Source organism: Nansenia antarctica, assembly GCF_963989245.1.
Source record: "Nansenia antarctica genome assembly, chromosome: 10".
Lineage (NCBI taxonomy): Eukaryota > Metazoa > Chordata > Actinopteri > Argentiniformes > Microstomatidae > Nansenia > Nansenia antarctica.
In genome coordinates this window covers 21,415,363-21,443,260 of record NC_137680.1, presented here as the reverse complement: position 1 = coordinate 21,443,260, position 27,898 = coordinate 21,415,363, and the positions used below count along the sequence as shown (strand labels likewise).

The following is a 27,898-nucleotide window of genomic DNA, read 5'->3' as shown; positions in this document are numbered from 1 at the left end:
TTATGAACTCAGAAGGACAACGATGAATGGGCAGGGGAATGACGAGTATGAACATCTATTAGGAGTATGACAGCCAGAGACAGCCAGACCATAATCAGTAGATTTCCCTCTCAACAGAAAGCCTAAATGAGTCAATCAATCAGATAAGCTTCAGCTGTGAGCGAAGTGTGAAAACTCATAAATGTGCAACATACAACTTTTGTCCCCACCGCCGCGCCGTATTTTCATCCAAAACACGGAAGTTATTTGGACATTTAAAAAGTAAGTACCTATCAAACAATTGGTGCTATTGTTGTATTTTGTGGACAGATCGCAATCTGTATCATCTTGTGTGGCAGCAGGCCATTTAACGCATGACATAATCAGAGTATTGTTGCCTGTGTTGTTCTGCGTCTCTTACATCGCTAGACAATTAATCCTGGTTCTGTTCAGCCCCATCTGTGACTAGGATTACATTTATTTGGACCCTTTTGAATGAATGAATGAATGGTCTTTATTGTCATTAATACAGTACAGGTACCATACAACGAAATTTAGGAGGGGGGGCTCCCCTGGTGCTAGGAAAAAAAAATACTAAAAACAAGGGAAAAGAGCTGGTTTACATAAATAAAGGCTATATCCACTATCCACTATACTATACAAATAAAACACTGTGCTGTACTCTATGCTATGCTATAAATATCCTAACATTTCCTATCTCTGAACCTTTTTGGATGCTTGTAGTGTATAATCCTAGGATAGACAGACAACATACACAGGCTAATCCTAGTCACAGATGTGGCTACAGCAGTTGCGGTTACAAGCAATGCAATGCCTAATGTTACAAGAATGATTTCCTGTGAAAAGTTCTTTTTAGCTTTCAGCAGAAGACAGTGTTTCTCATTTCGTACATGATGATGCTCTTGTCATGAGAAACCTTTTCAAAGTGCTTAATTCATTTTCTTTGTCTTCCAGATGAGGCAGTGTGGACTGACCAAACAATATGGCCATTTCCCCCTGGCTCTTCTCCCATTCCTAATGGTCACATTTCTACACTGTAGCTGCCTGCCACACAGTGTTGATGGAAGGACATTCTCAGAGGCAGCTAAAGAGATAGCCGGCTATGCGCAAGTGGCCAAGGGCATCATTGACCTGGCTGTGTACGGCAGAGCCCAGAATCGTTCTTACGATCGACTAGCAGACTTCGTAGACACAGTGGGAAACAGGGTCAGTGGATCCAAGAACCTGGATCTGGCTATAAAGTACATGTACAATGCTCTGAGGCAGGATGGGCTGGACAACGTGCACCTGGAGCAGGTGAAGATCCCTCACTGGGTGAGAGGTGAGGAGAGTGCTGCAATGCTGCAGCCGGTGAACCGCACCATAGCCGTCCTGGGCCTTGGCAGCAGTGTGGCGACACCCAAAGGAGGTAGGCGGTTCACTCCTTCCCTCAAGACATGCAGCAAATGCATTGGTTTGCTTAGACCAAGCCAAGAGTGTAGACATCAAATGGTCAAATCTAGGTTTGCCTTCCTGTGCTAGCATTTAAATTCTTTCCCCTATGGTGAAAGATAATCTTGTCTGTGCATTTAGTGTAATGCTATTTAGCCGCTAACATTTTCAAATATGGAGAAGTGGAACATGTTGTCTGTTCAGCAAATGGGTCTCTCTCTCTTTCTTTCTTTCTTTCTTTAGGTATTGAAGCAGAGGTGTTGGTGGTGGAGTCTTTTGAAGAGCTCAAGAAACGGTCGAATGAAGCCTGTGGGAAGATTGTGGTGTTCAACCAGCCGTTTGTCAGCTATGGGGAGACAGTGCAGTACAGGGAGTTTGGGGCGTCAGAGGCAGCAAGAGTGGGAGCAGTGGCCTCCCTCATTAGGTCCATCACCCCCTTCTCCATTCACAGGTACCGTCGCTATGGGTTACAATGATTACTGTGCACTTTAGGAATCTGTTGAATCGACTGGTGCTGGGCTGAAATGAAAGCCTGAACACCCTGTGGATCGTGGATTGAAGTTCACTGTAATTTCTATTCAAGTAATTTTATTGCCCACAGATTTGAATGTAGTAACGCTGAAATGTCGACACCTTTTTGAATAAATTCCTATTTTTACTTAACAGAATTGTGAATGTTAGCCAATAGCCACTGCTTTAGGTCATGATGGTTGCGCGTCGGACTGTGTGATAAAGAGCTGTGACGAATGTGCCTCGTTAACGTCCGCTTCTGTGACAGTCCTCACACAGGCTTCCAAGACTACCAGGAGGGAGTGAAGAAGATCCCCACCGCCTGCATCACGGTGGAGGACGCCCAGATGATGGCCAGGATGGCCAAGAGAGGCCAGAAGATGGTGGTCCGTCTCACCATGGGTGCCCAGTCCTTCCCCGACGTGGACTCCTTCAACACGGTGGCTGAGATCGTAGGCAGCGAACACCCAGAACAGGTACAGGAATTGAATTGAGGCCTACAGTTTACCCTATTGTTGTATTGATGTAAATGTATGCCTCCCGTTACAAACTTGTAAAGATACAAAGGGTTACAAAGTCAATTATTTGCTAAATACTAGTCGATTACCTTTTACTTATACAAGTTCCCGCCCTCACTCCCAAAGGTTTGGGCTGTGTTTTACAGTGTGTGAAGAATTCCCCTACTTGTCTTTTTTGCAATTTGTGTTGCGATGATTCAGTACTCTGGTCTCAGTGAGACTCAGTGACCACCCCCCCACCACCACCACCACCCCCCAGTCACAAAGGTAGCAGGAGACCAATTTCACATTCGCTTGACACATGCTCTGTGTGAGGTAGGGTCAGTGTGAAGGCCTGAATTTCCTCTCCCTTGGGAGCCAATTATAAGCCAGCCCTGGCACTTGGTTGTCAGTCATGGAGGAGCTTCTCTCTCCAGTACACGGCACATGTCTGAGCTCGCTGTAGCCGGGTCCACGTAGCGCCTCGTTAGTCACCCGGTGGACACTGGAGAAAATTGGCATTCCTGTCACTGGTATCGTACTGTTTTATCAAAGCTGTTGATCTGCGAGAGATTGTGATGCCAAGGGGGGGGGGGGGTCTTTCCATTTGTCCCAGTACCATTTTTTTTCATGGTTTCTACTAATTTGATATGGAGAAATGTCATAGTTAAAAAAATAAAAAAACCTGCTTGTATGCTTGTAGATATCAATCCACTATAAGACCATGGGGAATAGTAGACACAACTTTGAAACCTGTCTCCAGATCTCTTGTACATCTGTTACATGATGGCGTAGTCTTTTTTTTTTTTTTTAAGCTTCTCAACACTTCTCAACAGCCAGAGCCTGCTCTGTTATGCCATAGCTTGTTGGTTTTTTCTTTTCCCTAGACTCTAGCTTACGTAAGGGGGAGGAAAGCACAAGGTTTGCTGACTCTAGAGATTCCTACTTCTGTTTAGTCTGCTGTGTCTGTGAGGTAATCCCTACATAGGAAAAACAAAAACTGGGATTCCTAGGCAACGTTGAGACAGAACGGTTTTGTTACTGAAGTGAGAACTTCACTTCCTGTGTTCTGAACTTTGAGACTCAAGGTTCGGATGTGACTCTTACAAAGTGTCGTCTTCCGTCCTCCACTGAAGAGCGTTTGCCGATGCGTCATCGTGACATGGTCGTTTCAGTACTTCTGCAAATCTGTCGTGTCGATGCTTAACCTAGTATTGTTGGCCAGTTCATTTAGTATTTTAACAATTAGCCAAATTAGTTATAGCCCACAAAATCCTCCCTTCTCCCAGTTTCCAAAAGTGAACTCTAGTTGGCTAGTGAGACAATGCTATGCCGTAGTTTGCGTCATTCTATATTGACAAAACTTTACTGTACGCCTAAAAGAGACCGTACTACAGTTGTGCCTAACGGATTGCAGCATTGTGACAGTGCAGTGTGAATGAGTCACATTGCGTATGGTGGGTGTGTTCACTTATTTTTAGCTTCCTTCTGTCAGACGTGCCGATGTGAGTGACGGCGTACAGTCCTGACTCTCAGTCACCAGGTCAGGAGGGTCCTCATCATGTGGTAATTGATGTCATGAACAGAAGTTTCGAAAGGAGTGTTTCTTTCCTCTAACCTGTCGAATATCCTTATAAGGAGTCAGCCCCAAACCTTGGAATACGATGGAATACCCGTCGTTTAATATCAGATGAACAGTCACTAGGCTTATGGCATAATGTTAGAATCCTATGCTTATGTTGCCTCTCACACTCTCTCTTCCAGTCTATATGCTGAGAAGTGAGTTTGTGTGTGTGTGTGAGCCGTGGTGCTGGCGGTGGGAAAGCAGGGTGTTCTCATTGTGTGGCTCCTTGCGTCCCACAGACATGTGACCGATGCCTTCATCCGCTGTAATTACAGAGGGACATCTCCTCCCCCCGCAGTCAGCGGCGTCTCCGCTGCCGTCATGTTTAATTTAAGCATTATCACAGCTAGCCGCGAGCTAAAAGCCCAGTGGATACCTTTTGCTAGAGATGCGTGTGCCAGGCTGCTACAGAGTCGCCCCCCCCCCCGCATCCCCTTTTCTTTACCTGGTCTTGGTCCTCATACAGGTGCCATAAGGCATTTGCCGACGGACAAAGTTTCAAGTCAGGAAGCCTAATGAGTAACTTTCTGGAATATTACATAGATTTTTTGGGTTTTGTTTGTTTTGCCCATGTCGTATCGTTGATGGAATGACATGACGGTCTGTATTCCCGTGTCTGTCCTTTTTTTTCTTCTTTCCAAGTCTGGTGTTTTTGCACTTCCTTCAAGCCTGTTTCCTCTGGAGGCTTTGAAGCTGGCATTTTTCTGGGTCAGAGGAGGAGTGGTGGTTGTGCTGAAATGATGCGTGATGCCTAATCCCACCCACCTGCTCTCCAGTGCCTTTACCCTCTACTCTGCAGCCTCCCCCGGTCCTGGCCCTGCTCTCAACCCCCATTTACCGTGTCTCCCCATGGTCATGGCTGGGTTTGGGGGGTAAATTAGACTCGAGGACAATCTGATAGTGTTATCCCCAAATCTGAATAATTCAGAAGTGCTTTCTGATCGTCAGCGAACGTTGCAAGAAAGTAACTCTGCTCTCAATCCCTAACCATCCATAATTTACATTTACATTTTTGGCATTTAGCAGACTCCTTATTCCAAAGTGACAATCGATACATTAGTAAGTGAATCGTCAATCCACCAGTCATGGCAGGAAAAGCAATCTAGCTCAAGCCAGCGGCCATTGGCAGTCTTCATGACAGAAGAAGACTTTTTTAAATGTATTTTATTAGTAGACACAGGAGAAACAGTATAGGGGGGAACCAGGCGTCTCTGGAGACACAAGTGCAGATGTGCAGTAGATGTCTCAGGCGGAGCAGTTAAGGTGAAACCTGAAGAGATGGGTCTTCAGTCTCCGACAGAAGATGGGGAGTGACTCTGCGGTTCTGACAGCCGTAATCCAAAAGGGGGAATAGTTCTTTTATTCGATGTTGCTGTACACGTGATTGACGAGATGTTCTCTTGTGTGTGCGAGCCCAACTGAGACCAGGGTTGTCTTGAAGTGGTTATGTAGCTTATCTCCTCCCCTCAAATTCCTTTGAAACCGTGACTGACGTCAGTCTCATTTGTTGTTTTGACGTGTGGCTAACCTTCAACTACCTCTTTGGTGATTTATATCTGTCACTCATGCAGCTCATGGATTCTCCTTTTTGTCCAAGAATAAATCAATTATTTCCATTGTGCGGGCGGCGTTTTGTGATGACATCTGAATCAAAGTACAATTCTCTGAATATGTCAAGGCAATTATCTTCTCAGACAACTGAACTGAAGCCTTAGGTTATGGTTTTCTGTATTGCTTCTTTTCAGTGTCTTCGATGGTTGAAGTAGAAGTTATTGCGTTACGATGTGAAATACTCATTTCAGGCGGTAGTCAAAGTATGTGCGTACTAGCGTGCAGGCTTCGGGTTGACTGTCAAAGGTAATTCATAGGGAAACTTGAATTACTTTAGAAATGACAACTGAGATGGATAAGCAATTAGCCTCTTTATAGATTATACAGTCACTGGGTTGGGATTCAATTCACTTACTGGGGTCAGGCAATTTGCCTTGTAAATGTACTTTGGCAAAGTGCGTTCCTCGCATAGATACAGCTCTGGAAAAAAATGAGACCTCTCCAAATATTTCTTAATGACTTCCTATGACTTCCATTCCAGTGTCTGTTGAATTCCAACACAGGCACACCTCTTTCTCCTTAGTGAGGTACTGACTAGGTATGTTGTCCAAAGCTATTGTTGTTTAGCTACTGCAAGCATCAAGTGTATGTATAGGCCTAGGCTATGTATTGTGTACACTATGCATACTGTAGGCCTAGGCTAGTATTGTGTACCGAATCTGAGATTACCAGATTATCCCCTCAGCCTTAAATAGTGCGATGCAAGCTTATACCCAAAATGGCACACCCAAAGAGAAACGGGGAGAAATGGGGGGTAGCTCTTTAAGAGAAATTGGGGTAGCTCTTTCAGGAAGAGGGTTCTGTGCCTCCCTGGACGGTCCCCTGACTTCAGTGCCCGTGTGCGTATCTTTCCCACAAAACCATGGCAACACTGATGATTCACGGCAGGGCTGGAGTGATTAACTTGACCAGCTCCTCGTGTCCCTCTTCCGTCTCAGACAGGCAGACTTCAGTCATACAGTACACCAGTTCCTCTCTTCCTCCCTCCTTCTTTGTCCAGACCCCAGTAAAGCCCTCCCATCTGGGCTGTGTTACTGAGGGCCGTGCAGCCCTACAGAGGCCTGCTAGTCGCTCATGTTGATCAGAGAGCCGCAGAAAGGTGGTTTCCCCACCGTCACTTATTTATCCAGCTTTTTACGCTCGCTTTTTCTCGCAAGGCCCAAAAGAGAAAACGCATTTCTTCCCTTTTTTTATTTTTATTTGATTCCAACAGATTTCGATACAGTACATGTGTGGAACATGAGGTCTAGTTTGGGTTTGAAACATTTGTGCTGTAAGAGGACAAGAGTGGTTGTAATCTCCCATGGTTTAGTTCATGTTGTTCCTGGCCCTGATTGATTCATATGATCCAGCTGGGGAAACCATAGTTTATACTCTGCTGCACATTCATCACTCATGAAATGGTAGATTACTTCATGAACCCAAACAAACGCAGTTCAGTTGGAGGGAGGGGGGGGGAGAGAGAGAGATGTTCTTTTTAATGCAGACTATAGGCATGGCATATTAAGTACAAAGTTTGCAGCCATGTTTCTTTTTTTAATGGGATTCCATTCCTCTAAGTTGAGTACTATAACCGTGCTGTTGACTTGTGCCTGTTATTGAATTGGAGTGAATTGACATGTCAGAGAACTCCTATTTAGCCAATCTACTGGATGTGATCAAGTAGTTTAGCTGAGCTGGCCCTCTAAAAAGAAATGAACAAAGGTTCACCGTGTCTGTTGGTCTAGTCCGGTCCATGGAATGTGCAAACATAACCTTGAGGCTGGGTATTTCCTCACACCGAGGGAAGACTCTTCAAACATCAGTCAGCCCAAAAGCCTGCCAATCTACGTCTGCAATAACACAGCCGGCCCTCTATCCTGGTAAAAAGGGATGGCAGTGATGTAGTCGATATCTAGACTACGATAAATTGGCGTATACGTTCCCAGGCATTGCATTTGGAGCTTATTACAGTCAGATGTGCTAGACTTTTCTGACAGCTCTGTGACCAGTGATTTAGACTCTGTGTGTAGGAGTGAAAGCCCCTCTTCACAGTAAGTCAGTTCTCTCTCAGTAATGGCACTGAATCACCCATCGCCTCATGTGAAATTGTATAGTCGAATTTTGACTTTCAAAAAAGGACTGCCTCGCCGTTCCCCCAGCTCATCACTGAATAAGGGTGTTATATTTCCACCCAAATCATAGACTAGTGCAAAAGGTTATGAGTTATGAAGCTGTGTTTTACTGTGGAAAAATGGGCTTGCCTGCTGTAGAAGGCTTTGCTCAGCGTACCCGTCTGAAACGTCAACATTTTAGTACAGAAACTCTAAATTGGGGGAAATAAGATGAAATCAAATTCTAATCTCAAGATTAGAAATTAGAGCCAAGAGACTGTTACCTAGCAGCTGCTGCCCTCATCTGCGCCGCAGCCACTCCACAGGAAATGAAACGAGTGCGCTTGTCAACCTCATTTCCTGTCTTTTCATAGCCAATATGATTCAGCTTTACATAAATAAAAAAAGATACTTGGACTACCACAAAACAAAATCGCACTGTTGGGTTTAGAGACACTTCCATTTGGACATTCACAAGATGAGCTTCAATCCAGGCATACGCTACGCTATACTAGGAAGACACAGAAAGACCTGATGAGTCAAGTCCCTTCTGAAATGGGTCATTACCAATAACTGTATGAATGAATGGACAAATTGAAGTCTGACTTCACACGATTTTTTTTTTATTTAGTAGCTTGTCGCTAATCCGCCAAATGAAATGCATACTTCCTCGTTGCTGTTTTTGGTCTGTCTGCCCACTGAACATGCTCAGTATTCGCTCGTCTAGAGCGATGCGAGACGCGTGAGCAGAGAGAGACCCCTGAGCAGTCATGTGCAGGGTTACTAGTAGACGCAAACACGAACAGCCCTCAGCTAGAAAGCAACAGGGCCATAGATACTGAACATCATTCAGCTGGGCAAACAATACCTGCTATAGAAGGTCCTTTTCTTTAACCTAAGGCTAAAGCGCATCACCATGAACTGCAATAATCTTAATGGGTAGCCTACAATTATTGATCGCGTTTCTTTTTGGACTTAATCTTTTATGCCCTATTAGGATCAATGGCTGTAAAAATAAGGAGGGTTTAATTTGTTCAGATTCTGTGCAAATCGTTTTTTGTTTTTTTTGTTTTAACAGAAGCTCCTAAGAGGCTTAGAGATATTAATGTTATTTCACGTGTATCGTCAATCACATCTAGCCAACAACATATTTTATTCTTGGCGTTACCTATCTCTTGACTTATACAATTCTGATTAGGCTGTGAATGGGGAGGAGGACGTGGGGGGGGGCGGGAAAGACGTCCGATTGCTCCCCTGGTCATTACGATCTGCTCACTACACTAAACCAGAAATTGAAGTTAGCCGTCAAGTTGAAAGTGGTCTGAATTCAGAAGCGTACAGTACCAGTCAAGTTTGGACACTTTCCCCATTCGATTGAACTTCAAACTTTTGACTGGCGCTGTATAAAAGGATCCCTAGAGGTGACTCTCCCCCGCGGTCTCCGCGCTGCGCTGCGCTCTGCCTGTCTTCTCCTGTCACGTCAGCTGGCCTGCATGCACATGGTGTCTGATCAATGCCCACCTGAATCACTACTGGGAGAGAAGTCATTCTCCTGGAAACAGTTGCCGGGGACTGCAGCGTTGATGCAGTAAAATGCCTCCTGAACAGAACATTGTAGATGAAGGCCTAGACTTAGTCTAACATCAGAGTGCATTCAAATATGATTTCTGTTGCATTGTCTCATGGTGGTTCTGTACAAACTAGACTTGTCAGATATCAGGTTAGTAAGGGCACAGCAATGCCTGTAAGAGTCCAGATATGCTGATTGTGTGAACTCACCGGGGCTGTAGATGACATCATGTTGTGTACATAATATGTGGTCCACCAGGTATGAGAGGATAGTGAAAGGACACTTCTACTGTAAGAAGATGGATTATCAAAATAGAATAGACATCGAAATATGTTGTAGCTGCTCCCTATAAGACTGCTGAGTTCCTGTGGTAGCATAATTACCATTTGTGTAGTAATGAAGGAGGTGTTGTCCCATCCAGTCTACAGGCAAGAGAGGATGATTACCTTGAGGATTGTTTTTTTCTTTCTAACTGCCTCGAGGGGAAAAACCTGAAGCGACCGCATCTTTATAATGACACGTAGTTGAGTTGTTCACGGACTCAATTTGGATGATTCCCCGATTTCAGACCGTGTGAAATCCATGTTGATTTAGATGCCATCGCTGTGTTTGAGAGGTGTTGATTAGCTTGATCAGTCCTCTACTACACAGACATAATCAAAGGCTAAACGTCAGTGTGTATAGATGTGTTCTTTGCAACATGGAAGGTGGTTCAGTTGGCCTATTTTGTGTTCTTAAAGGACATTCAGTACGGCATGTTTCTGAGGGAAACTCGACTACCCCCCGTTCCAGGAAATGCCAGGGTTTATCATAAGTGAGCGTGTCTGTCTGTGGGTATTTTATGCCTTCCACTACAGTAAATGTTCCTAAACAAGTCTATTGACATTACATGCGCGTCCTTTCACAACACCGAGGTGTGTCCAATAAACGTTCTTATTATTTTCTATTTCTAACTAGTTCATCTCCCCCAAATACTGAAACGTGATCTCATGCCCCTCCTAATTTCACCTGAACCATGCAACATCTGGAATATTCCATTTGTAACCACAACAGAGAGACCAGACTGATTAAGAACCCATGCCACATACTAACGTAATACACTTAGTGAAGTGGAGTATGAGTGAGAGCCCACACAACACGGTAATGTATTTCACAGCCACTCACTCGCATGCCTAAAGAGGCTCTCCTCCCGACGACACTTGTTTGCAACAAATGTGTCGGACACCCAAAGGTCTGCTTCAGGTTTCCTGCCTAATTCTTGACTTAAGTCGATCTTTGCAATTTCCCCCCCAAAATTTTTAAGGGTCTTGTTGTGACAAACATATTTGTTTGCTTGGTTTTAATGGTGTTTACCCCTTCAGGCCCTCTTGTTATACAGACGTACTTTACTGTTTTGATGTGTAGAACAAAGGCTTCTCCACCATTCATTGCAGTTAGTTTTTTTTTTTTTTTTAATGACGCAGGTCTGTTGATCCTACACCTCATCCACATTTCATGTAGTCTGTTAGCGTTATTGTATCCCACGTTCCCTTATGGCTCTTTCAATAAATGTACAGATGAAACTAAAGACATTGTTTACGTCAGCACTCTTGAGTGAAGGCCTTTGAAGGATTGGTCAGGAACTAGGAGAGGGATGTGTGTCCTGTTTATGCTGCGAAAAACTAACAGACACCTCCACTTTGACAGCAGTGCGGTTGTTTGTAGGCCCTGCCAAAAATGTATCCACTGAAGCTGCAATTAAGATGTGTTTTCATGCAGAGGCATACTGTACACATGAATGTCTGTTTACCCTGTGAGTCTCTTTCCACATTAAAGAGCTTGCAGTCAGGGAAGTCCACCAGCCCAACAAATGAGCCTCTTTCCGTCTGGCATAAGGACTTGTTTCTTTTACAAACACCCCCTCACAAGATGGATGTAATTTAGCCTTGAACTCTTCCCTAAAGATTATGCTATTTGATCCATAAATAGAATGCCCTATGCATAAATGAATTGTATTAAGGTTGTTGGTACGTAGACATGCTAGCTAGGGTATATTTGCGTATAATATTGCATAGCATAATGAGTTGAGGCCCAAGTTGTCGTGTTATATTGAGATGACGATCCATAGATGTTGATATGAAGTGTGTGAGGCTTTTAGGAGAGCCGCTTCAGTTAAATCTAAAACAATGTCACACAGTGGTCGCTTTCATTTTCCTTTCTGCTTGGATTCATAAAGATGTTTCCATCAGCATCCTCCTGGCAGCTCAAACATCTATCAGAATGCCCACAGGGCCCGGCTCAAGGAACCTTTGTTCTTTGTTGCCTCAGCAACTATACCAGAATCCTTATATGAAGGATGTCGAACTATCAACAGGAAAGGAGACATTGATTCAGACTTTAAGAACATCTTTCTGGACATTGAAAGAAATATTGACCATCGTAATAAAGACCACCGTCTTTTGAATTTGAGAAGTGAAAATGCTGCATGATGGGCCACTGAGGACGTTGAAGAGCTGCCAGTCATTGTGTCGTCTTTAGTATACGGTTTTCACAATTCAAGGGTAATGCATACGGTAGCCTATCCTCTTGGGGAAAAACGATTCATCATAAAACATCTGTCAAGCACAGCATCTCTGCCTTACCAGTGTGTTTCAAATTGGATTTATGACATGGAAATGTTAGCTGCGTTTCCTTGTCTGGTACTTGTACTCTGCAAAGACAAAGTTGAATCTAATGTAGTCTCTTGGGGCCTTCCCTTTCTTTTTTTCTGTCTTTTCTCTCATACTAACACTTGAGATGAACTTGATCATTGAGATGACCCTCCTGTGTTCTCCTTTATTCACTGTGAGCCTGTAAACCCAGCTCCATTCCGTTTGCCGTAACCACACATCTCCGGAGTGGTAGCATTTGAATAGTGACAAAACATCCTGTTCCAACTGAGCGCCAAGGCTCTATTCCCACACGTCATTATCAAAACGACCTTCTTCCTCCTTCCTGCCACCTATTATCTCCTCATCTGAAAGGTAGATGCTCTGACGGTGTGGTTCAGTGGTATTCACCGCTGCCGTTGCTCTAGGTCTACGCTACACAGATGTGTGAATTGGAGAGGCCCGGGGGTTGATGTGAGAATAGAGTGGAGTTAATAACTCCAGTGGAAAGAGGGTTAGGGTAGAGATGATTGGAGGATAAATCGAATGTATTATGGATGGGGTTTTGATTTAAGCAGTTCATTGGCTATTCATCTGTGTAAAATGGAGTTCTTTCTCAGTCTGGTAGAGTGTTTTATGGATAAAAATAAAAAAAAGAATCGGTGTGAAATTAGTAGAATGTTGACATGGAAACTTGACATGTCACGAGCTCTCACCATGAGAGAATGTTTTTTACTTTTTGACTGCATGCACATTGCCATGGAGACAGCCAACTGAGGTTTTGTAAATAAAACGTCAAATGAATATTCATGACCGTTGTATTAAGTGTTTTGATTTTACACTATTGGGAGGTCATTTTGACCATCATAGCTAAGTGAACAGCCCTATTAGGGGTTATTAACATTGAACAGTATCATATTCCTTGGTGTATTTTTGGTAAAGCTTTTCTGTGTTCATGGATTGAACTGACGAGCTAACTTTTTAAATGAGACAACTTGATTTAAAGTTTACCCATTTGAATAGAATGATCTCGATTTACTATTCTATGCATTTTCTTGTGACATGTATTGGTAATACCATTCTACTATAAACATTTGGGGTGGGTTTAAGTAAATAAATGTACTAAACAGTCAGTGTGGTTGGGCCTTCAGTTTTTCACGAAAAAAAACTATATGCCACACATTTACTGTACCCTAGAGTCTCTGAAGAGAACACTGTAACTGGTTTGGAACTTCTGCAACTATTTAGAAGTAAAGATGGCCACTGTGTTAAGATGGTATTTTAGGTCGCCAGTTATTTTCAGCCACATGGTTTGCCTAGGCTGTCTTCCCACCAAAACAGCATATCAAGCACACAGCATATTCTTCTCTGCTGGTTGTTGGATAAGAGAAGTGCTGAAGGCCTCTACATAGAAAAGGGGGAGATATTTTTAACACATGGCACACAGAGCGATAGGAGGTCTTGTGGAGTATTTTCAGCGTCTGTACAAAGGCGCCTCACCCCAGTGGCCCCCACACGCTCCCATTCCTCATGACAGCCAACATCTGGAAAAGTTTGGATGTAATTCTCGTTCTTTTTTTTCTTTTCTTTTTTCTCCCCCCATTGTGAGGTAAATGTTGTGTTTGTTTTGTATTCAGGCAAACTTTTGTAGTGTACAGGAGACAGACTTGATTCTAAATGATATCTCCTTTGTAGCTATTTACTAGTCACAAAGGATCCACTATTGCATTGTTTTGCCTATTGAAAGGATAAAAAAAAAGAAAATAGAGAAAATGCTACTTTAGTTGTCTGTCGTTTTAATATTCTGAATGAAGCGGTGATGACTAAACTGAAAACTAATCCCCGTCCTTCGGTCTCCCCCCTCAGGTGGTGCTGCTCAGCGGCCATCTTGACAGTTGGGACGTGGGCCAGGGGGCCATGGATGATGGAGGTGGAGCCCTGATCTCCTGGGAGGCCTTGTCTCTGCTCAAGGACCTCGGTAGGAAACCAGGAGGGTCCTTTGCTCACACCCACGTCATTATCTCACCTTAATCTCCTCTTACTGTGGAGGCTCCAACTGGCCTGAGTACGGTCCAGTCATCATGTTATGTTCTCATGGGACTTCTGTCATAAAAGAAACTCATCTGCCTGCCCATAGTCCTATTGACTTGCGTCAAACCTGTGTTGGAATAGCCCTGTGCCTCAGTTCAGGGGCTTTTGTACTGTCCTTTTTGTACTGTGAGTTGTCATTTCTTTGGACCACAGGTCTGCGTCCCAAAAGAACCATCAGAGCTGTGATGTGGACGGCGGAGGAGCAGGGAGGAGTAGGAGCGGCCCAGTACTTCCAACGTCACAAGGTAAAGCTCTACGACTCGTACAGTGGTGCGTCTCGTCTGACTAAAAAGCAATTGACTTGAGATTGCTGAATGCAGGATTCCCACGGGTCCTTGAAATCCTTGAAAGTTTGTGAATTTGAGAAAAAAATAATCAAGGTCTTAAATGTTTTTGAAAATAGACATGGGTCATTGAAAGTGCTTGAATTCCCCTCTCTCTCTCTCTAAAAAAATATATATATTAAATGTTGTCTCTGTATTGCTTAACTTTACACATTTCACAATATATTGTTTGCTGTGCTGTGGTAGAGAAGGCAAGAGACCATCTAGTGTTCACACATTCAAGGCCCTCTTTTGAATTGTTGTCTGTGATCGGATAGTTCCTATTATATAAATTCTCATCTAGATCTGTCTCAAACTATGCCCTGTTGGGTCCTTGAATTTGAGGGAATTGTCTTGAAAGTCCTTGAAAGGTGCTTGAATTTGATGTTTCAGAGGGTGTGGGAACCCTGTAAAAAGCAATTGACTTGAGATTGCTGAATGTGACCTTCCTAACCATCAACAGACTACATATTACAGTGTGATGTGTTTAATCAAATCCTATGACTTTTACTCAACTAGGGAGTGAAGTTAATGCAAACCACAAAGAGTAGAACAATATGGGGACTGCCTTGTCTCTCCCCCCCAATGCAATTTGGATGGCTGATGGAGGACACTAACAGCCTACCTGGTGGTAATACTGATCAACCTCACTCTGCCTTCCAATCAAGGCCTAGCTTCTTACCACATGCTGTGTGAGGAGAGGCCGTGCACAGATTGTTTAAGATTGCCGGAGTCATGACCGCGCTGTAACCCAATTCCGATATTATGTGATGGTGTGGTTTGTGTGCATTTTTATTTTGATTCTAGAATGTAATCATAACAGGCGGTGGTTAGGGGGGTAGAGAGGGGTTGTCGAGTGCTGAACTTGGCCAGCTGCTCACCTTCTCGCTGTACTCGTGTCCTACAATTCTGATGTAATGACTTTTCTGTTTAAGACTGCTGCAGCTTAGTGAACAACATTGTGAACAACAAACTGAAAGCGTACGTCCTTTTTAAAATGCCAAGTGATCGAAGTATCCTTTCTCCTGTGGATATATACACACGCATACAGCCACCTCTTCTCTTCTAGGTGAACATCTCTAACTTTGACCTGGTGATGGAATCTGACATGGGCACCTTCGCCCCTCTGGGGCTGCAGTTCTCGGGCAGCGGCCAGGCCCGGGCGGTGATGGCGGAGGTGATGAAGCTGCTGCAGCCCATCAACACCACCCGGCTGGAGGAGCACGGGGAGGGCACGGACATCCAGATGTGGATGGACGCTGGGGTACCAGGTCTGTACGCACTTACCTGTGTTTCGTTTCTTTTTTTGCATTTCAGATGTTAATCAGACTCCTTTCATCCAAAGTGACTTACAACAAGTACGTTGGTCGCCTGGACGTCAATCATGATGATAAAACCGAATATATGCTAGGACCAGCACACTGTTGTCAAGACTGTACAAGAATTTAACCTGATTCTTTAGAAAAAAATACTAATTAAAAAAAATAAGGAAAGTCTAGTTTAGTCTACCGTACATGCCAATTTGCATCAGACACCAATTTACTTTATCTTATGTACAAAACTGCCCCTCAGCCACTCTAGAGCTGAGAAAAGGGTTTCCAGTCAGTCAACTGCCCCTCTGTGTGCCATCTCTTATGTTATAGCCTTTTGACTCAGTTCTGAAGATTTAATTAATTGTGTGGGTGTTACCCACCATCACTGTTATGGCCTCTACCCCCCCATCCCCCAGGAGCCATTCATTTTAATGATGGCAATATTGAGGTCATATCCTTTTAGTATGCTTGACCAGATGTTTAAAGCCCCACCCCTCCCCCCCACAACAAAAACTGCTGAAGTGCTTGTGGCCTTTTAGTAGTAGCACATCCTCATTTTTAGTTATGTTTTGTGCCTACATTTCTTGAAAGTACCCTTTTCTCAAACCATATGTAGAAATGAAATTGCCGTGTCAGCCTGCTGTGACCAAGAAGGGAAATTTGGAAAGGAAAAAAAGTTTAATTCTTATTTTGTTGTGGTGATTTTGAACAGAAACAACATCATGTCTCCAAGGACATGAGCGGGTAAGGATGAGCCCACCAGCATGTCTGCTCTGCCCTGGCTCATTAACTAGGTTTTCATCCCACACAAATTCTAGAGTTTTCAAGGCCTCAAAAGCTGAGGTGAAGCTCATAAACAATGAAGCCAATTAGAAAACCAGAAGCGCAAGAAGGCATTGGAGATAATCCCTGAGTAAATTCGGCCTCTACACTCCTTTCTTGAGGAATGTGTTTAGCTCCTCCACCCGCCTGCAAATCGGCCTTCCCCTGAAATGAAATGACTTTGAGAATGACTGACATCATATGGATTCAGTGGAAAAGTGACCATTAATGGAGGATGGTGAAATGTATAAGGCCTGACCCTGCAAGGGTTCAATGCCACAATGTTAAACACATGAATCATCGAACCAGCTGTTCAAACACCTACTTTTCGAAGTCTAAAAGTTAAGCACCACCCAATGACCTTTCGCTAGCCCGATTCATTTATTTTTCCAGTGTGAATTTTATTTAACCAGGTTAGTCACATTGAGGTGAAGTGTTGCCTTTTCTCTCAATTGTAGTCGGTTTTGGTCAACATTCGACAATTCAACAGAGTCTCTAGCACTACCGCAAGTCTCTCGTCTCCTCCTGACAAACTTACGGATTCCCTTTACAGATAAAACAGAACTCGAGGCTCTGTCGTGGGGAGCGAAAGGCAGAGACTCGGATGACAAGCAGGGCTTTTGTTTTCTTCCCGAGACGTACTATGGGAATGTTAGGGGACAGGCTGCTGTATCGTCCTGTTTCCATCTGGAAACTGTACAGGGACCAGATTGCCAAGCTAAAGCCCTAAATGCTACCACATGCAATTATACTGCTCTGGATGCCTCGGCTCCTACTTGCATTGGCTTGCGAAAGAAAAAAAAAGAGAAGGGAAACATAACATGAGAGGTTTGTAATGAGCCCAGTGATTTTTATTCCCCTTTGTCAACAGTGGAGGTTGTGAGGATAGGATTGAGAGGATGCCTAGGAGTTCTGTTCTTGAACGTGCTGCATGTTTGTTTGATCAGAATTTCAAAGATGTGCGTGCGTGTGTGTGTGTCCACCCCACATCATGAATACTGTTCTGAACTCAGTCTTTTTTGCCGTCTGTCTTGTGTCTGCTCCAGGGGCCAGCCTGCACACGGCTGACGACAAGTACTTCTGGTTCCACCACACCGAGGCGGACACCATGTCAGTGCAGAGCCCTGTGGAGATGAACCTGTGTTCTGCGGTGTGGGCCGTGGTGGCGTACGTGGTAGCTGACCTACAGGACATGCTACCCAGGTAGTCGCCCACACTCTACAGACTGGGATGATGCAACGTTATTGAAATGTATTCATGAGATGTACATATATTAATTAAAAAAAAGCTTTAATGGTGTCAATTTGCCTTCACCTTTTGATTTCTGTTTACACATTTCAGTTTTTTATTTTCTGTTTGTGCCCATTTCTTTGAAATTACCATATCTACTCTGGTAAGTGGCTCCAGAGTAATTGTCGATACTGCATAAGCCACTACACAGTATTTGTAACGATGAGTTTGTACCATATCATTTTCTGGTCTATTTTTTGATAATGATTACTTTGCACTGTCAATAATGTATCATTACAGTACAATTTAAATAAAGCTGTGCGTTTGCTATACACCATGTAGTCCCTGTGACGTAACTAGACTCTAGATGCATGTGGAGAGTGGAAACAGGAAGTCGGTGCGCTACATTTGGGAGCGGTGCCAGACGCGCCTGGTGACAGGATAAACCTCGTTGATGAGTTCACGCCTGGATGACTTCCTCCTCTCCTCATCAGGAGGAAGTTGTAGGGCAACCACATTTAGAAACATCCTCCTGCCAGGAGCCTGCTGACATGCTTTAGTCACTCCATCAACTCAATCAATTCATGTTGAAATCGGTAACATTTATTTTAGAGTTGCCAACTATTTCGGGTACAGTTATATAATATGTTTTGGTCAATGACCTGGCCCAGGCTTTTGGAGGTCGTTTGAGTTGCAGACATTGGACATTGATGGGCTTTGACCCAAGCCTGTGTGACACTAGTAACCTCTAGTAACCCTCTCGCTGCAGTTGAGTCCCATCACAGTGAGTTATCACGTTTGACTTTGTGATGAGGATGGGGATCCTCCTGCCTCCTGCTGGGAGCCCCCCCCCAGGGTCCTGCTAACACTGAGCCCCACACATGGATCACTGTCACACTGCCTTAATGTAGTGGTTACCTGTGTCCTGTTCACTATTCTTATTCAAATACATTATTAGATTCGATTCCTATTCTTATTCAGACACGTGATCGACCGTGAATCGCACAGTATATGACCAGGGGAAATTTGTATTGGGCACTGAATTCATTTTGATGTGTTTAATACTCTGTTTCATGTTAAAGTAAAGCAACATTCCCTAAGGCAGCAACATAATCCCCTAGGCATTGCATCTGCCCACACTATAATAAAAATGATGTATCTTTTGTTTTCCATATAGCTTAATCAACACTGAGTTTTGGGGTTTTCTTTTATAGTGTGTGGGGGAGCAAAGTGAAAAAACTATGTATTCATTGTTTCATGAGTGCTTGTTTCTATGACAACTTCCAACATGCTAAGTAATACCAGAACAAAATAGAGGGAACAAACAGCTTGTATTATCTATCCAATACGCACACACGCAAAATCAAGATGTCATTGTTAGTCGGTTGTGTTTTTGCTTTTCTCTCCACTCTCGCTTCCTTCTCTTTCATGCTCTTCTCATGTGGCTAACAACCGTATCAGCGGAGCGCTGTTGGTTCCGTTCGGAAGGTAAACAGAACCTCAGACGGATCACCTTGGGTCCGCTACTCTTCCGCTTCTGAGGCATCTTGGCAACTCCAGATCAGTGGTCCTGGTCATGAAAGCATGTGGCTCGTTCTACAAAGGAAACCAAATGTTTGGCCAACGGACGGTCCCATGTTTGCTTGGCATCAATCAAAAACATTTGTGAAAAAAAAAATTTGGGAGGGGGGGGGGGGTCCACAGAGAACTGCTCTGAACAAGTTTGAATGATATCCAGTAGGCTACCTTATTCTTTTGGGTTAGTCACTTTTCTATGACCGAGAGATCAAACCAGACGTAAGCAGCAGCATGCTTTGGGTATGGAGTCTTCATAGGGTGAGGGTAGAGGTATGGAGTCTTCCTAGGGTGAGGGTAGAGGTATTTACCCTTCCTAGGGTGAGGGTAGAGGTATTTACGGGGACCAAGGATGCAGCTGGAAGCTCCTACTCTAGTTTGTGCATGTCAGCAGCACCAGTGATGTAAGGATTTGTCAGTCAACCAAAGTGAGTAATTGTGAAAACAGAGACATCCGTTCTCCCACTCAGTGACTCAGACTAGGGGCTCTTTTTTGGGAACTGTTGGGTCGACGTTCTGTGGGACTAAAAGCTAACAGGAGAGGACTGGGTTGTCTGAGGTGTTGATGGAGGGCTGATAAAGCCCCCGCTTTAACTTCGCCTTTGGCTGTAATCACCTTATTATCAACTGCAGCGATGCAGTACGGTAGAAAAAGCCCCATTAATATGTTCTGTCCAACGTGTTGAAAGGAGAAAAGGCGAAGCTAGAATTATGAGAATAGTATCCTATCCAATTACCGGCGAGCACACATGCTTAGGTGTAAAAACAAGGGCAATTTAAAGTTTATCGCAATAAAACTGTACACAGCTTTCAGTACATATTGCCTAGCTTTATTTGTGTGTATAATATACCATCTTTCCCCCAGGCCCCAGATATAGATCTCTTTCTCTTTATGCTCCAGAGTTGTGCTTTAGAAATCTGTGTAGGATAGAGGCCACCTGAAGAGAATCAAGGAGTAGTGAAAGCTATGGAATGTCTTTGAAGAACAGCAGCCTGGAGGGCTATACAGCATATGAGGAAATATGACCCCCATTCAGTAGTGAAACTGGATCTATACATGGTGGTGAAGTAAGAGGCTTTCATTGTTCTGTACATGTATAGTCCTCTGGTAGAGGGAATGAACACTCACTTTGAGAATGGCTTTGCAAATACACATTCTAAGGTGTGTGTAGTACAGGTCTATGGAGATATGTTAAAGTATAGGCATTCGTAGATACATACAGTACACTGTACATGCATCAATGAAACACTCAAGTCAGGAAAATACAATAAAAGCTCCTAGAATAAAATGGATGAAAATGCATAGTGTCTTAGGAAGAGAGCGTTGTCTTTTACGATACATTTTTGAGTGTCGGCTCTTTGTTGGACTGGCTACTGTATGTTAACCTTATAGGTCAGGTTATAGGTCAGTCTTATAGAGTAGCAACACATATGATGGTGTGTCAGAGAGCATCTCGAGTTAGTACCAGAAATTCTGTGAAAGGTGTGGATCTGCTTGTTGGGAGCTGCATGTGAGCTGTTTTGGTGTGAGCTGCAGTGGTTGAACAGTTTGTGGAATGAACCCCACAATGGAGGTACTACAGGGAAGAAAAAAAAGTCGTTTGAAGGATAATCTTTCCTCTCCCTGGATTATTATGACTTGGGGTCTGACGATAACACGATACAAAGGAGACGCTGTCCTCTAGATAACTTATCTAAAGCTTCAGTGTTTTGACACAGTAGAGCGAGAGAAAGGAAAACAAGACTAAAAAAAAGTTGGGCTGCTAAAACTGAAGTGTGTGATGGCGATAAAGAACCAAAGCTGCATCTAATTCCCCTAAACTCAGCCAGAGATATGGGAGACAGAATCCATACTGTGTCAATGAAGAACATAAAATACATTCCAGAGCAGGAAATGAAATGAGGAATGGATGTAAATCCTCATTTGAACTGAGACACAAAGGGTGAAGCCTGAGCGTTACCGAAAAGGTTCAAGCTCCTTAACGACTAGATTAGTCAATGTCGGGCCTTAATTTGAAACACACAAAAACTCAGTGGTGAACTGGCGCTCAATCTGAAGGTAAAGATTCAGTTACTCTGATGCTCTGGCATGCATACCCATGTGGTTTTCAAAGTGCTTGCCTATTTCTCCCTCTCTCCACAAAGGCACAGAAAACAATTAATCTGTATTTTTTTTCTAGACAGTCTACACCGTAGGCCCTATGGAATGATGTCAGAGTTTGGCTCCACTCCATTTCTGTAGAGTTCGGACATAAAATGGTTGCTCCTTACCAACTGGCAGTCGATTCCATCCCTGAGGTGACTCAAATTGGATGGAATTGACCCCGATAAAGAATCATGTTATTAGGAAAAACAAGCGTCCATATCGATGTGGTTTACTGTAACTTAAAAACGTTCATTCTTAATTCACTTTGCTATATAATATAAGCCATTTAACTGACGCTTTTATCCAAAGTGACTCACATTGCAGTGAGTGCATACATTTTAGTATATATGGTCCCGGCAGGAATCAAACCCACAACCTAAGCGTTGTTAGCGCCGTGCTCTACCAACTTAGCCACAGAGGACCGTATGCTTTGCTATATGATCACATTACTCTAACAATAACTTGTTTATGTGTGAAACAAACTTTGAATTAAGATGTCACATTCTTGGTGTTGATAATGTCTTAAATTGAGTAATTCTTCCTATTCATATGTCCTATTTCTTATATTGGCACCCTGAGTGTACTTATGGCACTTGAAATGAAACCTGAGAGGCTTCTGTCATTTGTAAAAAGGATGCTACACAAGGAAAGAAAATACTAAAAGCGTCTGAGCTGATGCAACCATGTGCAAGACTGAAATGATGACATTAGTGTCAGTTTCGCCTCATTGTCTGTCTGATAATGTATGGTGATGGTCATATCATGTAACAGAACACTCCCAAATTCAAAGGAGGGGGACACCGAGTTATTTTTAAATCATGAAAGCTGTTTGTTCTGATAGTAGATGTATTGTACTGAATGTATTGAAATATGCTACTCATTTTCTTATAGCGTCTTCTTGCTCACCCCCATACTGTTTTACCCTAACTTGAAATAGCTCTCCATTTTGAATGTAAAGGTACAGAATCAGTGCAACAATAACCACAACAGAAGAATGATATCAAGAGCGTCAGTCTAACAGATGTGCTTAATCCACTTGTTTTATCCAGTGTGATTGACAACTATCGTCTACTACTGTATACATATATTGTCATATATTATTTCTAGGATTTCTTTTACCAGGAAGTCCTATTGAGGTCTGACATGGACCTCTTTCACAATGACTGTGTTAAATCATGTATTGCCACATCTTCAGTTCCATCCTCCAAACTGGGTGATGCTCTCCTCCGTCTGAACCGTACTGAAGTGACTCAGAGGCGTATGAGTGATGATGATTGTAGCTGTCTCTGTGATTTCAACCCTCACCATCAGTGTTCATCTCACCCACTCTTACTGTGGCTCACTCTCGTGGAGCCTGTTCTGAATGTGGTTTGGGACAGGATGTTCTTTACCCGCTACATGCACAGTACCACTCTGATTCTCCGGCAAAATGGGTCAGGCGTACGGACATCTGCTCTTAGTCCTGCAAGATGACATGATGAGAGGTCTTTACTTGGCGAGAAAAGAGATAGCGGTATGACGCCAGCGGGGTGTGTTAAGGTGAAGGCATTTAAAGTGCCAGGTTTTTCAGTACGTACCCTATATGAGATTATCGAGTCAAAGTTATACAACATAATTGTCCTTGAATTTTGGAAGTGGGTTATGCTATTTATCTTGATTGAGCTTCTGAGGTCACGGTATGGAATTCAAAAGCATAATGTCAATTATGCAGAGGGCAGTATATTTCCGAGAGAGGGAGAGGACGGAGGTTGAAATGGAATGTGCATAATGGAATTTTTCATTTATTTACCCAAGATTTGGGTTCCAGCAAGTAGCCCACAAGTACCCACAATGATGTGGGATATACTGTAGGAGCGGGCCTCATTACTGTGCTTTTGGCCCAGATACGTTTAGCGGAAGAAAAAAAACACTACTTCACTTCACTTCACTGGGGGAAAACCAAATGAAAACCTAAACAGCAGCGAGAAGTAAAGGGATGAAGTTACCTCAGGGCAGCAACATGACAACACACTAACATACTACTTCTGTAGAAATGTACCCTTCATTGTTCTTATATGTCAATACTGTACCTCAGGTCAGGCAGTGGTGGAGGCTGTGATCCACCATCCAGTCAGTCCTGGGCTTCATTCGGGTGCATACTGGATGGATACTGTTGATGTTCATTTGTTCCGATGGTTGCTCCCTACACTAGGTCGTCACTCTAGGGTAAAGGTATTCAGAAGAAATATGAGCAGAGACACAGACCTTTGGCCAGGCAGTGAGCGAAACAACAAACCGTATCAGTTTTGGCAGCGTAGTCGGGGGGGGGGGGGGTTGAACCCAGGCTGTTACTCTCCATCAGGCGGCCTGGGTAGCCAGATTGCGAAGCCGTCGATAGAGCCTCATTGCCCAGGAGCCATGCCAGAACCAGCAAGCTCAGCTGTTTTGTACCTATAGCACATTTAAGGGTGGAAATGGAAAAGAGTGAAAGAGAAAAATAGGGGGTAGAGAGAGAGAGAGAGAGAGAGAGAGACGGGGGAGAGATGAAGTGAGAAAGTCCACAGCTAATCATGAATACAGATGAAGTTACACGTTGCAGTTTGGCCAAGCTGCCTCTGGTGCTAAAACTCTATGATGGAGTTCATAGTGCTTTTTGGTCAGGCTTTTACAGGACTGAAACTACTCTCTCAGCAAAATAAGAGGAGCATCGGCCCCCTCACTTCCCCAGGGTCATTCATTGTATGGACGTTTGTTCTAACAGAGGCGATAGTCTTGTGACTTGTTTTCTGAGAGGTATAGTTGATGAAAGAAAAAGAAAGAGGAACCTGTTTATGAACGTGGTTATGAGTGTGTGAAACAGGGAAGATAGTAGAAAAGCGTATTGGTGCATACATCTGGTTTTGTCATACCATAATGATCAGTGCTGCATATCCTAAAAACAGAACTTTGAATAACTCTGAATATGGTTGTGTTTGCAATTAACTATCAGCTCTCTCTCTTTCTCCCCCTTTCTCTGTATTTCTCTGTTGTACATGTGAAAACGGGAGGGGTGGGGGGGGGGAGACGACACAACAACAACAACAACAACAACAACAACAACAACAATAACAACAGTGTGTAGTATCTGACAAGCATAGAGCAAGTTTGCTGAATTTCTTTTTGTTAGAAACCATACTTCACAGAAGCCTTCTTGATGTTCAGTAAACACAGCGAGGTGCGCCACGCGTGACGTTGCTGTGTAAGCATTATTGAGAATTGTACTGGAATTCTGAGGACTGTCAATAATGCACGTTTCTGTTCATAGCCCTTCGTCAGTGAATCACATTTACTGAAGTGAGAAATTGCTCAACATTAAACCATTTAGGTTCCATTTTACCCCATGAACAATGCATTACATGTGTTGTTAGTATGTATTAGTCCTTATGTGTTATAATGTACTTAGACTCATGATTGTTTTATTCATCTTGTTCGTTTAGCAATGTAAAGTTTAGTATGTAAAAACTCATGGTCCTAGAAACATGTATGACATTTCTAGATTGCATTGTGATCCATGTTTATTATTGAGATCTTTCTATAGTGTCACACTTCCCCTTTCTAGTGACTGTAACATTGCATAGACGGTATTTATGAGATTAGCTTTTTCCCTGTCGCCTAATTTCACCCAAGTATTTGTTCTCTAAAAGTGACTCCACAAGGAACCCCGCAAAAACAATTGTGCATCCAAAGGGGTTTAATCCTGTCAGACATACATGGTTCTATATATACCTCTGCTTTAATCTCCTTTATGCAAATATCCCAGAAAATCTTTTGAATATCCTGAGCTGAAGCTTTTTATATGTTAATGAACTCTGACTCATCTTTTTTCTTCTCTCTGCATTTCTTTTTTCCAGCTTTTGCATTTTACTATTAATCAATACTGAGTTTCATGCACCATTTCTTTACTATGTGTTTTGTAATTTATGTTTTATTATTCATACAGTTTCTCTTCCTGTAATTGGACATGGTCTCAGGTTATTTCATACAGAGTTACTGTAGGAGCATTAGTTGTTGATCTCAATTCTCCTTTTTTGTAAGCCATACAAATATGATACAATAGCACCATCTAGTGGATACGTACAGTATTGTCCATAGTTTTACTGCTGTTGATAAGCAACAGTGGTGAACTGGAGTGCATGGGAATCATTATTACTTGTACAAGCTTTTTTGGTTTCAAACTAACTTAATAAACAAACCCTCCTTGTAATTGCCCTTTATTAAAGTATTTTAATGTAAAATATAGTTTAGTTACGTTGTATCTGTGATTTAATGGTTCTCTATTGAAGCAACATATAAACAAGCATTTGTAATTTTTTCCATCTGACGTCACAGTCCTGTGATGGGGACGTTGATGTTGATGAGACTGTGGCTGATAACATCTCTCCCCAGATCTCCAGGAAGAACATTTCCACTCTACGTCAAACGTCCAACAAATGTCAAATTAGAACCGTCAAGCCCGTTTCACCCACAGTCAACGTTATTTACTCTCACCAAATACCATACTGCATTTTACAGAAAACATGTTTTATTAGATTTGAACCATTTAGCAGACACTTTTATCCAAAGCGACTTACAATTAGAGATCACAGAGACAGACTCCCTAGAGTAACTTTGAACTCATGACCTTCTGATCTGGGATTTGAACTCATGACCACCAGTCCAACTCACTCTCCACTAACCAAATGTATTTCAGTTCAGAATGGTCTTAAGCAATTCCAAAACAGTTACTGTGATTCAAAATCATAGTCATGAACATATTGGTATATGATATCTATCCATAAATGGGTTTATTATTAATCATACATTTTCCTTGGCTGCTGTCTTTGACCAGGTCTCTCTTGAAAAAGAGATTCTATCTTAACGAGACTAACCTGGATAAATAAAGCTAAATTTTTTTTGAAAAAGGCAGCCATCAATTTGTCAGCCTAAAACAGTTAACGTAACCTTGGCGATGTACAATAAAACAATGAATCCTGGGAATAATGTTGAAATAATCTAGGGTGTTTTTCTCTTAGCACATGATCCCCCAGAGAGGAGCAACTCGCAACTCACTCGCCTTGTGTTGCCTCATGTGACCTTTCAACAGAGGTGAATTCAATCAGAAATAGTTCACCCCAAATTCTCTGGAGTGTGATTCAATCAAAAGAAAAACAGCCTCTCCAAATCTAATGAACATAATCTGCAGAGATGGATTGCCAAGCCTTGAAGAACTATTGAATAGTGTGCGGTGGTAAGTGTGGTCTGCTATGCTGCTCAGTAGCTGGAGGATTCCACTGCACTCTAATGACAGTTGAGAAGTCAGGCATGACCAGCCTTATAGCTACGCTCAATGATTATTATATATATATATATATATATCTCCTTATACTGTAGCTACGCTCAATGCACGGCGGAGAGGGACCAGACTTTTCAATGTTTTATTCATCCCTTACTGAACCAGGAAAGTCACATTTAGATCCCAATCGCTTTTGTTTTATCAAGTGACCCCTGGCCAAGAAGATTAGTTTGAGTGATATCTGTGTTGATGTGACAATAACAATGATAAACACATAGCAATGCAAAAAATAACGGCAGAGCAGTTTTTTCTTGTCATATCATACATTGTTACTCCATGGATGATTGTAGCTACATATCACCGCTTACATGAATGAATGAATGAATGAATGGTCTTTATTGTCATTGATATAGTACAGGTACCATACAACGAAATTTGGGAGGGGGGGCTCCCCTGGTGCTAGGAAAAAAAACTAAAAACAAGAAGGGAAAAGAGCTGGTTTACATAAATAAAGGCTATGTACAGTACACTATCCACTATACTATACAAATAAAACACTGTGCTGTACTCTATGCTATGCTATACCTATTCTAACATTTCCTATCTCTGAACCTTATGTACCCGAGGGTTGTCATATTGCACATAGTGTTATTGCACATTCATTTAAAGTGTCGCAGTTTGCAGTTTTGAAATGTTCACAGTTGTGTTTCAGTATTGCACTTGATTACAATCTAGTAGCTGCCATCAAATTGTCTAGATTGTCCAGGGCCTAGAACCTAGGTCTTTGCTGTGTTCAGGGCCTGAATGGCCCTGGGGTAGAAGCTGAGCTTCAGTCTATTTGTCCTTGCGAACATGGTCCTGAACCGCCTGTCCGAGGGCAGCCGAGCAAAGTGTTCGTTCCCAGGGTGGGTTGGGTCTCTGGAGATCTTACATCAGTCCTGACTTGAGCCTTGTCACTGTCACTCTATTAACTATGACAAACCAACATTTATACTACAGTGTCTGTCTTTGAACAATAGTGTGCATGTACTGTGCAGTACCTACTGCAGTCCTGTTGCCTGCTTGGCTTTGGGAATTGCCTCTCTCTGTGTCACATGGTGTTTCAGTCCAGCCTGGCAACAAGGGGACTTGACTTTCTATGTCCT

The 27,898-nt window shown here is 42.9% G+C and overlaps 1 protein-coding gene across 1 annotated transcript; it reads left to right on the top strand.

Moving 5' to 3' along the window:
- The first annotated feature begins 90 nt into the window (after positions 1 to 90).
- On the top strand, positions 91 to 18,058 carry LOC308166412 (carboxypeptidase Q-like). Its single transcript, XM_080540709.1, has 8 exons — positions 91 to 261; positions 955 to 1,408; positions 1,675 to 1,882; positions 2,210 to 2,417; positions 13,830 to 13,941; positions 14,208 to 14,299; positions 15,447 to 15,648; positions 17,559 to 18,058. The coding sequence occupies exons 2-8, from the start codon at positions 955 to 957 to the stop codon at positions 17,717 to 17,719; spliced, it is 1,437 nt and encodes a 478-aa protein (XP_080396835.1). The 5' UTR covers positions 91 to 261; the 3' UTR covers positions 17,720 to 18,058.
- The last annotated feature ends 9,840 nt before the right edge of the window (positions 18,059 to 27,898 follow it).